The sequence below is a fragment of the Hippocampus zosterae genome, chromosome 7 (genome assembly GCF_025434085.1).
Source record: "Hippocampus zosterae strain Florida chromosome 7, ASM2543408v3, whole genome shotgun sequence".
In the NCBI taxonomy this organism is placed as follows: Eukaryota; Metazoa; Chordata; class Actinopteri; order Syngnathiformes; family Syngnathidae; genus Hippocampus; species Hippocampus zosterae.
This window is the reverse complement of record NC_067457.1, coordinates 17431225-17441643: the sequence shown is the minus strand read 5'-3', so window position 1 is coordinate 17441643 and position 10419 is coordinate 17431225. Positions and strand designations below refer to the sequence as shown.

General features: G+C 42.7%; 1 protein-coding gene across 4 annotated transcripts; it reads left to right on the top strand.

The window, feature by feature from the left end:
- Positions 1–1296: 1296 nt before the first annotated feature.
- Positions 1297–9589, top strand: tpd52 (tumor protein D52). Of its 4 annotated transcripts, none has more exons than XM_052071307.1 (7): positions 1297–1482; positions 5571–5698; positions 5798–5946; positions 6049–6150; positions 8022–8063; positions 8900–8933; positions 9025–9589. In XM_052071307.1, exons 1-7 carry the CDS (start codon positions 1464–1466, stop codon positions 9133–9135), a joined length of 585 nt encoding a protein of 194 aa, XP_051927267.1. In that variant the 5' UTR covers positions 1297–1463; the 3' UTR covers positions 9136–9589. The 4 variants fall into 4 exon arrangements, with proteins under 4 accessions (XP_051927267.1, XP_051927266.1, XP_051927270.1 ...); XM_052071306.1 differs by having other exon boundaries at positions 1298–1482; positions 8900–8948; XM_052071310.1 differs by lacking the exon at positions 8022–8063 and having other exon boundaries at positions 1301–1482.
- The last annotated feature ends 830 nt before the right edge of the window (positions 9590–10419 follow it).

Here is a 10419-nt window from a genome sequence, read left to right as displayed (position 1 = left end):
AAAAAATACATAATGCAATAGTACTAAAAAATCAGGTTTCTGGTTTCATCAAAATGTATATATATTTATATTTGACTGTTTATTCTGAATATTTTTATACACATGTATAAAATATACAGACTGATGAATACAAAATTTATATTTCATAAAACCTCATTATAATCAACAATATACCCAATGGTGGGACGTATATTTCGTATTCACTTTTACAATATTTTATGTTATGAATGCACGATAAAATTATAATAGAATTTTTTGAAATATTTAAGCAACACTACTTGTTGTATCGTTGTAAAAACTGGCAACATACCAATATGCTGTAGTTACATTAGGCATCTATCCCACAATGTTGTTGTCCTATGCAGCGACAGGACAGAATGTGCACTTCAGCTTCCTTGCAGTGTGTGTGTGTGTGTGCGCACTGGCGATAGTTTGCATAGTCCGGTGTAAAGTTTCACGGTTGTCCAATTAAGGGTTTGCAGACAGCGTGTGAACAGCGGCGGGGCATAACCCGGGTTGTGAGACAACGTGAAGGTGTCTGTTTGGGGATGTGTCACGCGAGTGCAATGGCAGACTGTCAGGCCTGGAAGCACGCTTTGCATTGCTCCTGTATCGTTGGCTCGCTCTTCGAACTTAAAATATGTGGTTCCTGCTTCAATGATTTTAGATGGGCAGCATGTGATGCTAACCATACAGCAGGAAAATGAACATATGGCCGAGTCAGATCGCAGCTGTTTGTAATTAGCATGTCGGCAAAAGAGTAATGCTAAATATGAGCCTAAAAAGTGCACAGAGAAGCTTGCCCAAAAATATTATTTCTACTCTTCTGGTTTAAAAACCAGTTTCCCATAACAAAGTGCCCGCAAAGCCTGAGAGTTTTTACTTTATTTTAGCTGTATTATCCAGTGTTTAGCTTCACTTTATACTCGTATGACAGTTACGAATGTCACTTGTTCCGTTCTGGAGGTTTCGCTGTATGTTACATACAAATTGCACATAAAGTCTCATAACGGTTAAATATATCTCAAATTTCTCTGGTTTCTGTAATGATGAAGTGAGTGGAACATTTCACCTACACAGCGTTGTCATTTTGTTTACCAATTTTCAACAAAAAAAAATCAATGAAATGCTAAAAATAAGAATTCCTGCTTGTGTTTGACAGAAACACGTCAGCCGAAATGGGTTGTTTAGTGCGCGTGCGCAATGTTGACAGCGTCGCTTTGACACCCACGTGCTCACCTCTGTTTACACTTGTACGCGTTGACGTCAGGCAGCATGCTCCGCCTCCCACGCCGTGAATGGCAGCCACTCAGCGACCAGAAGGCATAAACCAGGAAGAGAAGGAGGAGGAGAAGAACAAGAGGAAGAAGAGCAGATTCAATTTGAACGCTTAAAAAGCGTGTCGCGACTGAACCGAACTGCTACTTTCCTGCCTCGCACCGAATCCACGCTTAGACACGTTCATGGATGACAACGAGAAAGGTAAATCGTTGCTTCTGAACGTCTCGCTCGAAGATTTGGCTTGCTGTCGCTTTTTAAAACAAACAAAGAAGAAAAAGACGGAAACGTAAACTATAGGCAAGCAAACTATCTCGGTTTGCGCCCTAACCTTCACGTCTTAATTTGGACCAAAGAAAATGTTTACTTGTGGGTTAGTCATGTCCAGAAAACGGAAGTGAACGTGTCCTCGCAACTCATTTGACGCGGCGAATAAATTCTAATCAATAAATAAAATGAAATAAAAACAAAGAACGGTCCGATGGCGGGTTTAAACGCCACTTGTCCGCGTGAGAGATCCATTTTGTGATGTGCGTTTAATCTTTGAGTGGCCAAACAGGCTCGAGTGCGCATGTCAGTAATTAATAGCAGGAAGTGAAGTGAGCACAAGCATACCAAATGCATCTTATCTTCTAGTACACTGCATGATAGTCGTTTGTGTTTCACTCTCCGTATGTAGAGTATTTTCGGACGCTCCTTTTTTATAATTAGTCGACTCTGTGTTGAATGTTTTCGGACACTTTGTTTTTCTGCTTTCAAAACGCTGCATGCACTACAAATTGATTATTTTGTATTTTGGTACTCGATGTTTACTATCTGGCGCCTCGGTAAACTGCATGTTGGTTGTTTTGTATTTTAGAACACTGTATGGGTTTCTCGTGTTTAAGTACAGTGTTCATTGGGTAGCTGGTATGTGTAGTATCTTGTGTTTTAGTACACTGCATTTTGAGTGTTTGTGTACTTTCTTTAATATTTGTTGATCTCGTAACACTGTAAATTATGTCGTGTGTGTGCTTCAGCACTCCATGTGTGTCTTAGTACACAATGTGGAGTACTGTATTTTGTGAGCACCCCGTGATCTGAAACAGTTTTGTGTGCCATAACTATAGTTTAAAAACAAATGAGACCTCAGACAAAGAGCGATTTTAAAAAAGTACAAAACGTACAAATACTCAGAGTATCGACACTTTTTTTTGCATTATATTTTAAGAATTGACCTTCTCTGGTCAAACTCCACTTCCAAAATAAGTTCTAAAATGTTTTTTTTTATGCAGCTCGATGCAACCTCTGCTCTAACCTGGTAAACGGAGATTTTGACGAATTAACTGATTTGTAGGTAAGGCTTAACCTAACGCAACATTATCGGGGCCCGTCGTCTGCATTGCTCCTTTTTATGGGCGCTTTGTCGTCATGGCAACAACCTCCGCCCCCCTCTCCAGTCTGAGCTGGAAACGACTCCGGCCGGTGTTGTTTTTCCTCTCCATGCATCCTCTGGATGCGATTGATCTGGAGCAGCATCAGGAGTGCTGCTTGTAATTTGATTTCCACCCGAGACGCCAGCGCGCTTTTAGAAAGCAGCGCTTGAGTCGACATCATATTTCACCAATTTATGATGGTTCTCTCCTTTTGGCTTACGTGTAATCGACCTCGACCCCAACGACCCCGCTTGTCCATAGGACCCCGCAGCCACTTCTCATGGGACAGAAGTGTAGCACAGTGAGGCAGCACCCCCCCCCCCCACCCCATCCTCTCTTTGTCCCGTGATTTTGCTTTTCAGGCCCATCATGTGACACGCTGTGCGGCAAATATTACGCTAATTGGTTTGATGCTGCAACCCATCAGGCCGCTCAAACGGACGCTTGTTCCTGTTTGGTCGAAGTTTGACGTAACCCAACAATGTCCGCTTTCAACGAGACATAGTTGAACAAAACCAAAATTTTGTTGTTGTTGTTGTTCTGAAATAAAACTTTTGACGTTACCTGACGCACATTTTATAAACATTCGCTGCCATACCAACGTTAACCCTCCTGTTGTCCTCGGATCAAAATGACCCGTCACTGTGTTAAAAACACCCCCAAAAACCCCTAAATGATAATTTTTTAACTTGAAATTTTATGACTTTTCCTAGATTGGCCCCAACTGCAGCAAAATCGAAATGTTTTTATTCACATTTCTATGGAAGCTGTACAAAGGTGGTCTTTGGGTCAAAATGACCCAGGACGCAAATAGGGTTGAAATCAAGGTCACAAAGTTATTGACACACCATAAAACGTTTTAGTTGTGTCTCAGATCAATTAATAGAACATGTGAACAAGACAGTAGCAGACATAAGACAAGATAGGTGGCGTTCTCGTAGATGGTAGAACTTTTTTTGTGGATTTCAAGGGGCTATAAAAGGTGCTACAGATGACAGAACTCCGAATTCTCTCTGTGCTGACGCCATGAGTGTGCATTATGACATTGAAGAGGCTCTAGAGCTGATTTTTTTTCTGCTGTCCAGCAAGACAACTGATTCAGAAGAGGAAGTAGAGGTTGGATCAGAAGAAGATGGGGAGGAATATAACCCAGAATATGATAAATCATCTTCAGAACAAGAAGTCCCTGAAGCTGAAAGAGAGACTTTCCTTTCAAAAAAATGTCAAAATAACATGGTCCTCAGCAGCATACAACCAACAATCAGGCATGCAGAACAAAATGTACAGGAGCTCCTGAGAAACCTGATGATCCACCTTCCCCAGCGAGGGCAAATAAGAAGAAGAAATGCCAGTTCTGCCCTCAAAAGAAGACCTGTAGAACACGTACTGTGTGCTATAGGTGAAAAAATATATCTGCAAAGGCTGTGCGCTTGCATACTGCGCTACATTAGCTAATTAGTTGAATGGGTTATCTTATTTTTCATATTTTCGTCTTGTATTGTATTGTCCTAAATAGTTTACTGGAGGAAAAACAAGAAAGAAACTTTAGAATACAAATGCATCCATAACTCATTTTCGCACATGTTTTTCCCTTTTCTTAAGCTATAGAAATCCAAGTGAAGAGGGAGAACTATATCACACATAATGTGGTGAAGGACAAGTTGTTTCTTCAAGTAATATGAAATTTGGCGTTTAAAATTCAATTTAGCTGCTTATTTGAGGGGTTTAGTGAAGATGGGTCATTTTGACCCGGAGGACACCGGGTGTGTACAGGAAATGACAACAGGAGGGTTGATCACTGTAGGGGGGAAAAAAAAACAGTAAATCTGACCCCCCCACCCCCCCGCACCTTCGAAAATGAATGCATGATCAAACGTAACAAAAAAATGTGCAAAAAAATAAAATAAAATAAACCCAACAGCCTTTGACGTCATATTATGAGAAGCATTTTACACACACACACACACACACACACACACACACACACACACACACACACACACACATTCATGTTCGTTATAAGCACAGAATATTCCCGCCGCCACCCCTCGTGCGTCCATTCTAACTGACATGAATAAAAGAGATGGACGGACGGGCCCCGGGCCGGATTAACGCCGGCCGGGCTGTAATCTGGGACAGGCTAGATTACGCTCTTCACTTGGCTCACATGACATCCAGGATGGAGGGTGGGACGAAGGGTCACGCGATAACGCAGCCGCCGCCACGGAGACCGCCGAGCGCAAACGGGACGCGGTTCTTGATGCCGAATAGCTCCGCGGGCGCTCGGACAACAAGATGGAGGCCGCGGAGGAGTACCGCTCGCCCTTCGACTTTGAGCGAGGCGTCAACGGCAGCTACCTTTACCTGGCGCCCGCTTTTAGCGACACGCCGCCCGGCTCGCCGGCGCTCCCCGGCAGAGGTAAACGGCGCAACGCGACGACGACAATGACGTTAACGATTCACCATTGGCGTCAACTAGCACTAGATCATTTCCGACCGATTCACGCCGATCGCGATGTGATCCGTTCACGCCAGTTGTGGGCCAACTAACGATCGATCGAGTCACTCAACGACGTCAATAAATTCACTGCCGATTATGATGCGACGTCGTCGCAAGGGCGTCCTTCCGAAAACCACTTCCTCCAACTGATGTGATCAAAAATACCTTTTGACGCGGATGCGTGTGATTGACAGCAACGCTCTTTTGTATCATTAATGTACCGTCGCTCCCGTCGCCGTCAAAGCGCTCGTGCTCGCGTGTGTGTACTTGAACTCACCATCAGACGATCATTCTTGGCACCATGAACGCTGCGCCCCCCCTCCAACCATCTTTTCCATCCGAAGCGTGTTGCAAACGTGCTTGCATTGACCCCGCAGGCTCGTGGCAGCGTGCGGATCCGCCGGCCGAGGTGGGAGAGGACGCGGCCGTCAGCGTGGGACCCCCATTGCCGACCCCCGCCATGACGGAGGAGGAACGCCAGGAGCTGCAAGCGGAGTTGTTGAGGGTTAGCAGTCATTTAGTGCCGCCGTTGATGATACATTGCAGGAATTTTCCGGGCGGGAGGGGCACTGGGAATTGACCAAGTTGAACTGCGTGCGTGCAGGTGGAGGATGAGGTCCAGACGCTGTCTCAGGTTCTGGCGGCGAAGGAGAGACAGCTGGCCGACATCAAGAGGAAGTTGGGGGTGACGACTTTCAACGAGCTCAAGCAGAACTTTAGCAAAACCTGGCAGGAGGTCACCACCTCGTCAGCGTACGTCCCCCCCCCCCCCCCATCCTCTTTACCTACGTGTCTGTCTGTGTACACGGCCGACGCTTAAAAAATCAAAACCGGACAAGCTTTTGCTCTACTCAGGTACAAAAGGACATCAGAGACGCTGTCGCACGCCGGCTTGAAGGCCACGGCGGCTTTCTCCACCATGAGCTCGGCCCTCAGCCGCAAGCTGGAAGACGTCAGGTGAGCTAACGGACAAACGCCGCGTCGGTCACTCCATCCTGGCGGCCGACGGGGTTGATTTCCACTCGTTTTGTTTTTTTTAACCAAACTGGAATTTCGACCGCGGGGGAGATGGCGTGTTGCTTCCCGTCTCTGCTCTTGTGATTGATGATCACTTAGCATGCTCCTCCCATGGTAGGGGACATTTCGCACATACTACCGTATTGGCCCGAATATAAGACGGTGTTTTTTTCATTGAAAAAGTGCGGGTCGTCTTATATTTGATGTGTAGATGTTATAACCATTCACGACGCTAGATGGCGCCAGATATCAATTACGCGAATGCTGAACTTGACTCCCCAGGCCAAAGCGAACCCCTGCCACGAAGAATAAAAAAATAGCTGTAGCACGAAGAAGAAGAATAAAAATTAATAGCAGTAAGAAAGAAAAGAGAAGAAAATAATCGTAGAGAAAAAAGAAAATGGAGAAACGTAGCGACAAAAGTGGGTCAAAGATCGACCAGGTTAACCGGCAGCTGAGGGGAAGTTATGTCATTTGCATTAAAAAAAAACAGAAACCATTCATTTACGAATGTGATTGCACTTTAGTTTACATATTAAAAAGTTCAGATATTAAGATTTGAATGAGGCAAAATAACATGCTTTCTCTCAAATATATTGTTGGAATCATTTGTTTCAGATGAACTGTCATTATTTTCTGTATAAAAATGTATTTGGTGTTCAAAAAGTTCAAACTTGAGTCTTGAAAAAGAGGGGGCCGCCTTATATTCGGGCCAATACGGTAATAACTCAACTAGTATCTCGGGGTGTCTTGTTAACATTACAAAGAGAGGTCGTTACATTTTTAAAAATAATAATAATAATAAGACAATCTCATCTTTCAAACTAATCAAAAAACTAAATGAACTAGCTAACTCACCAGACCAGATACACTGCTGAAACTGAGCAACCGATTAACTGAGCTTGCCGATTAACTCGACAGATTTTTTTTTCAACCACGCCAGAAATGAACTCAACTGGCTCGACTGATCAAGTGATTCGTTGCCAAAGACTCAATGATCGATTTACTAGACGAGCCGATCAACCAATTAAAAAAAAAAAACGGACTCACTCGACCACCTCGAGGGCAGGCTGCTGAGTGACCAAGTCTCAGAGTGACCAGATGATTCTGTGCGTCGCTTTGGTGCTGCTGTTTTGGTTGGTAGCAGAGTTAACTGTTTAACCTCCATCTGTGAATGAGGGAGTCTTATTTGATCCTTACAGAGACGACATTTTTTGTTTTCTTGATGTTAAAAGGGGCGGTGGGGGGTTGGGGGGCGTCCATTGCTAGGAGGTGTTTTTTCGTCTTCAGCCGATGGCAACTCAGCGATGCATCTTCATTACTAGCATGGCCTCCACGAGTCTTTATATATTTTTATATATGAATTAAAACCAAACCGCCACGACTCTCGCTAATTGTTTCCGGCTTAATCCCACAGTAAGAACCTGCCAGCGACAAGACTACCCCCCCCCCCCCCAAGCGAGCTAATCCAACTTCTCCGCTGTCATCCTTCGTCCGTGGATTAGCAAAGCGCAAACAAGATTAGCGGGCTCCTCAAAGCTGATGATTACTCTGAAATGCAACCACATGCAAGCTGCTGACTGGGGGGTCTTCGATAAGGGGCAGCGGGTGTTTTTGTGATGACACGTGCAAGGGGGGTAATTGGAATGCCCTCCCCTGCAAAAATACACAAGGATCAACATGCTCACTCACAATCAGTCTTAATGGGATGTAGTTGTGTCTGTGCGTGGAGTAAAAGTGTGCCGACCGGCATTGTGAAATGACCACTAATACCCCCCCCCCCCACCCTTCTTTTTAACGCTGCCAACTAGCAAGCGCTCTTTGCAGCACTCGGCTAGTATGCCTGTCATGAGGTAAGAAGGACACCATCGTGTGTCCACCACCACATTTGATTTTGATTTGGTCAGCCAAGTTCCGTTGAAGTGCACATTTGGTTTCGTCATGCATGCACGCTTCCTTTTTTAAAGCTTTCCATTTCCATTTTACCAGGAAAATAAATCATCTATGCAATCTAATGGGAAATTGTACAAAAAATGTCCCAAAAGTTTTTTTTTTCGTAGTTTCAAATAATTTTTGTAAATTGTAAAAACATTTACCTGTTCTGTTTTTTAAAAGTCAAATTGAGCTTGGTTTTACAAAAATAAATCTCAACATAGGCACTTTAGTTGAAAATCGTACAAAAAAAAATTATTTGCTGGGGGAAATTTTATTTCCATTGCCAAAAATTATACACTGACATACATATCTGCTAATATTTGAAGTATCAACATTTTATTTTATTTTTTTAAAGATTGGTTTTGCAGGTTTTCTGCAATAACAGCGGCGCACACACACACACACACAAAAGAAAGAAAATGCTAAAATTGTCTTATTTATTTAATTATTTATTTTTAAATAGACTAATTGTAAATTTGTTGGCGTTGCATTTCACTTTCAGTTCGACTTCTTTCACCCAAAAATATGCCAATTGCTGTAACAATAATATGAATAGAAAAGCAGCACAAAACATTATTTCTTGAATATTCTAAAATGTTCCGTTTTTGTTGTTGTTCCGATTCATTTGTATGTCCAGTAGTTTTCTTTTCCACCAAAAATGTCACTTTCCCGACTAGTTCCCAACAATCGTTTTTTAAGCAAAACTCCACAAAATGCAAGATGCAATCCCTGATTGGCTTTTTTTTCTTCCCAGGAACACTCCCTCATTCAAGTCATTTGAGGAGAAGGTGGGAACATGGAAGGTATTATCATAAAAAAAAAAAACTCTAGCGTTAACGATGTGTGAGATCTTTATCAAAATTCTACTTCCCGTTTCAGAACAAGATGAGTCCGTCGGAGATCGATGCCAGCGAGCAGATGAACGTTCCAGACGACGCAGAGGCTCAGCACCAGGCCACGCCCACCAACCTAGACACACCCTTGCACTGACCTTATGACCCCCCCCCCTACCCTTGACCTTTGAACCTCCCACATTGTCACCTCTCTGCAAGTCTTTAAAGGTGACAGCAACATGCCTTCATTAAAACCGCAAAACCTCTTGACATCGCTTTTTACCGCAACACTCTCAATCGGCTTAACAGCGCACGCACACACATTTTCTCATTTTCGGGGCCAAATCAGCTTTATTTATCTAAGTTTAAAACATTCACGCATGCACGCAAACACAGTATGTGGAGTCAAGCTAAAGTGAACATTGGAACACTCTTGGTTAAGGTTGCTTTGTTACTAACCAGACACTGTAAAAATATAAACTTCTTGTTTGACAGTGACACTGCCTGACTTTCAAAATAAAATGCTTTTTCCTCAGTACGCTTAAAGATATTTTTAATACAAGTCTCTCATGGATTTTGTTGAAAAGAAATAAAAATATTAAACTGCTCAACTGTTGTCATTTTTTTTTCAATGAACCTCAAACCAAAAAAAAAATCAAGATGTACTTTTACTATAGAATTTATTCATTCATTCATTCACGGAACTATTTTAAGTACTCATAATTTTAAAATGGTTTCAATCGATAGTAAACAAAATACAAATACAGTACTGTTCCATCATCAGAATGGAATCATTTATGTGAAGGAGTATGTTGGAATGGTTAATATTGTATTATTGTCAATGTTTTATGTGATGTGCTTTGTTTTTATTATTTCACGTTGAATTTACTGTAAATCGCTTTGTTACAGTTGCAGCTGTTGTGTAAGGTCCATCTATATATATGTACAGTACACAATATGTATAATTGAGAAAAAAATGCATATTAGCTGCAGTTCGCATTCTAAACACTAGATAGAGGCAGAGAACAAAAGTAGAATCAAAGTGTCCCTTTGAGAAAGCCACCTTTCCTTCACCCTTGTTTGGAGGACGTCATCAAGCCAAAGAGATGAATACGTGCTTGTTCAACTTAAGGACAGCACTGGTTCAATTTTTTTTCCCGAAGCTACAAGCCTTAATAATCACTTGCTAAAGGCAAACAAAAATTGTGCAAGCTTACCAGTTGCTGACACCGCGCGGTTTTCTTGCTCTCTACGACGGAAGAAAAGGCACCAAAGTTTGTCAGACATTTTCAGGGTCCAAGAACGTCCCGTGATTGGTCCTCGACCTATTTTCGCCACTTGAAACCGATTCATATTGCGTTAAAACAAAAAAAAATATTCAAGTAACAGACCAGGCCACGGCAGATACACCCTGATTGGGGAAACGTGCTTTCTTCGGCCT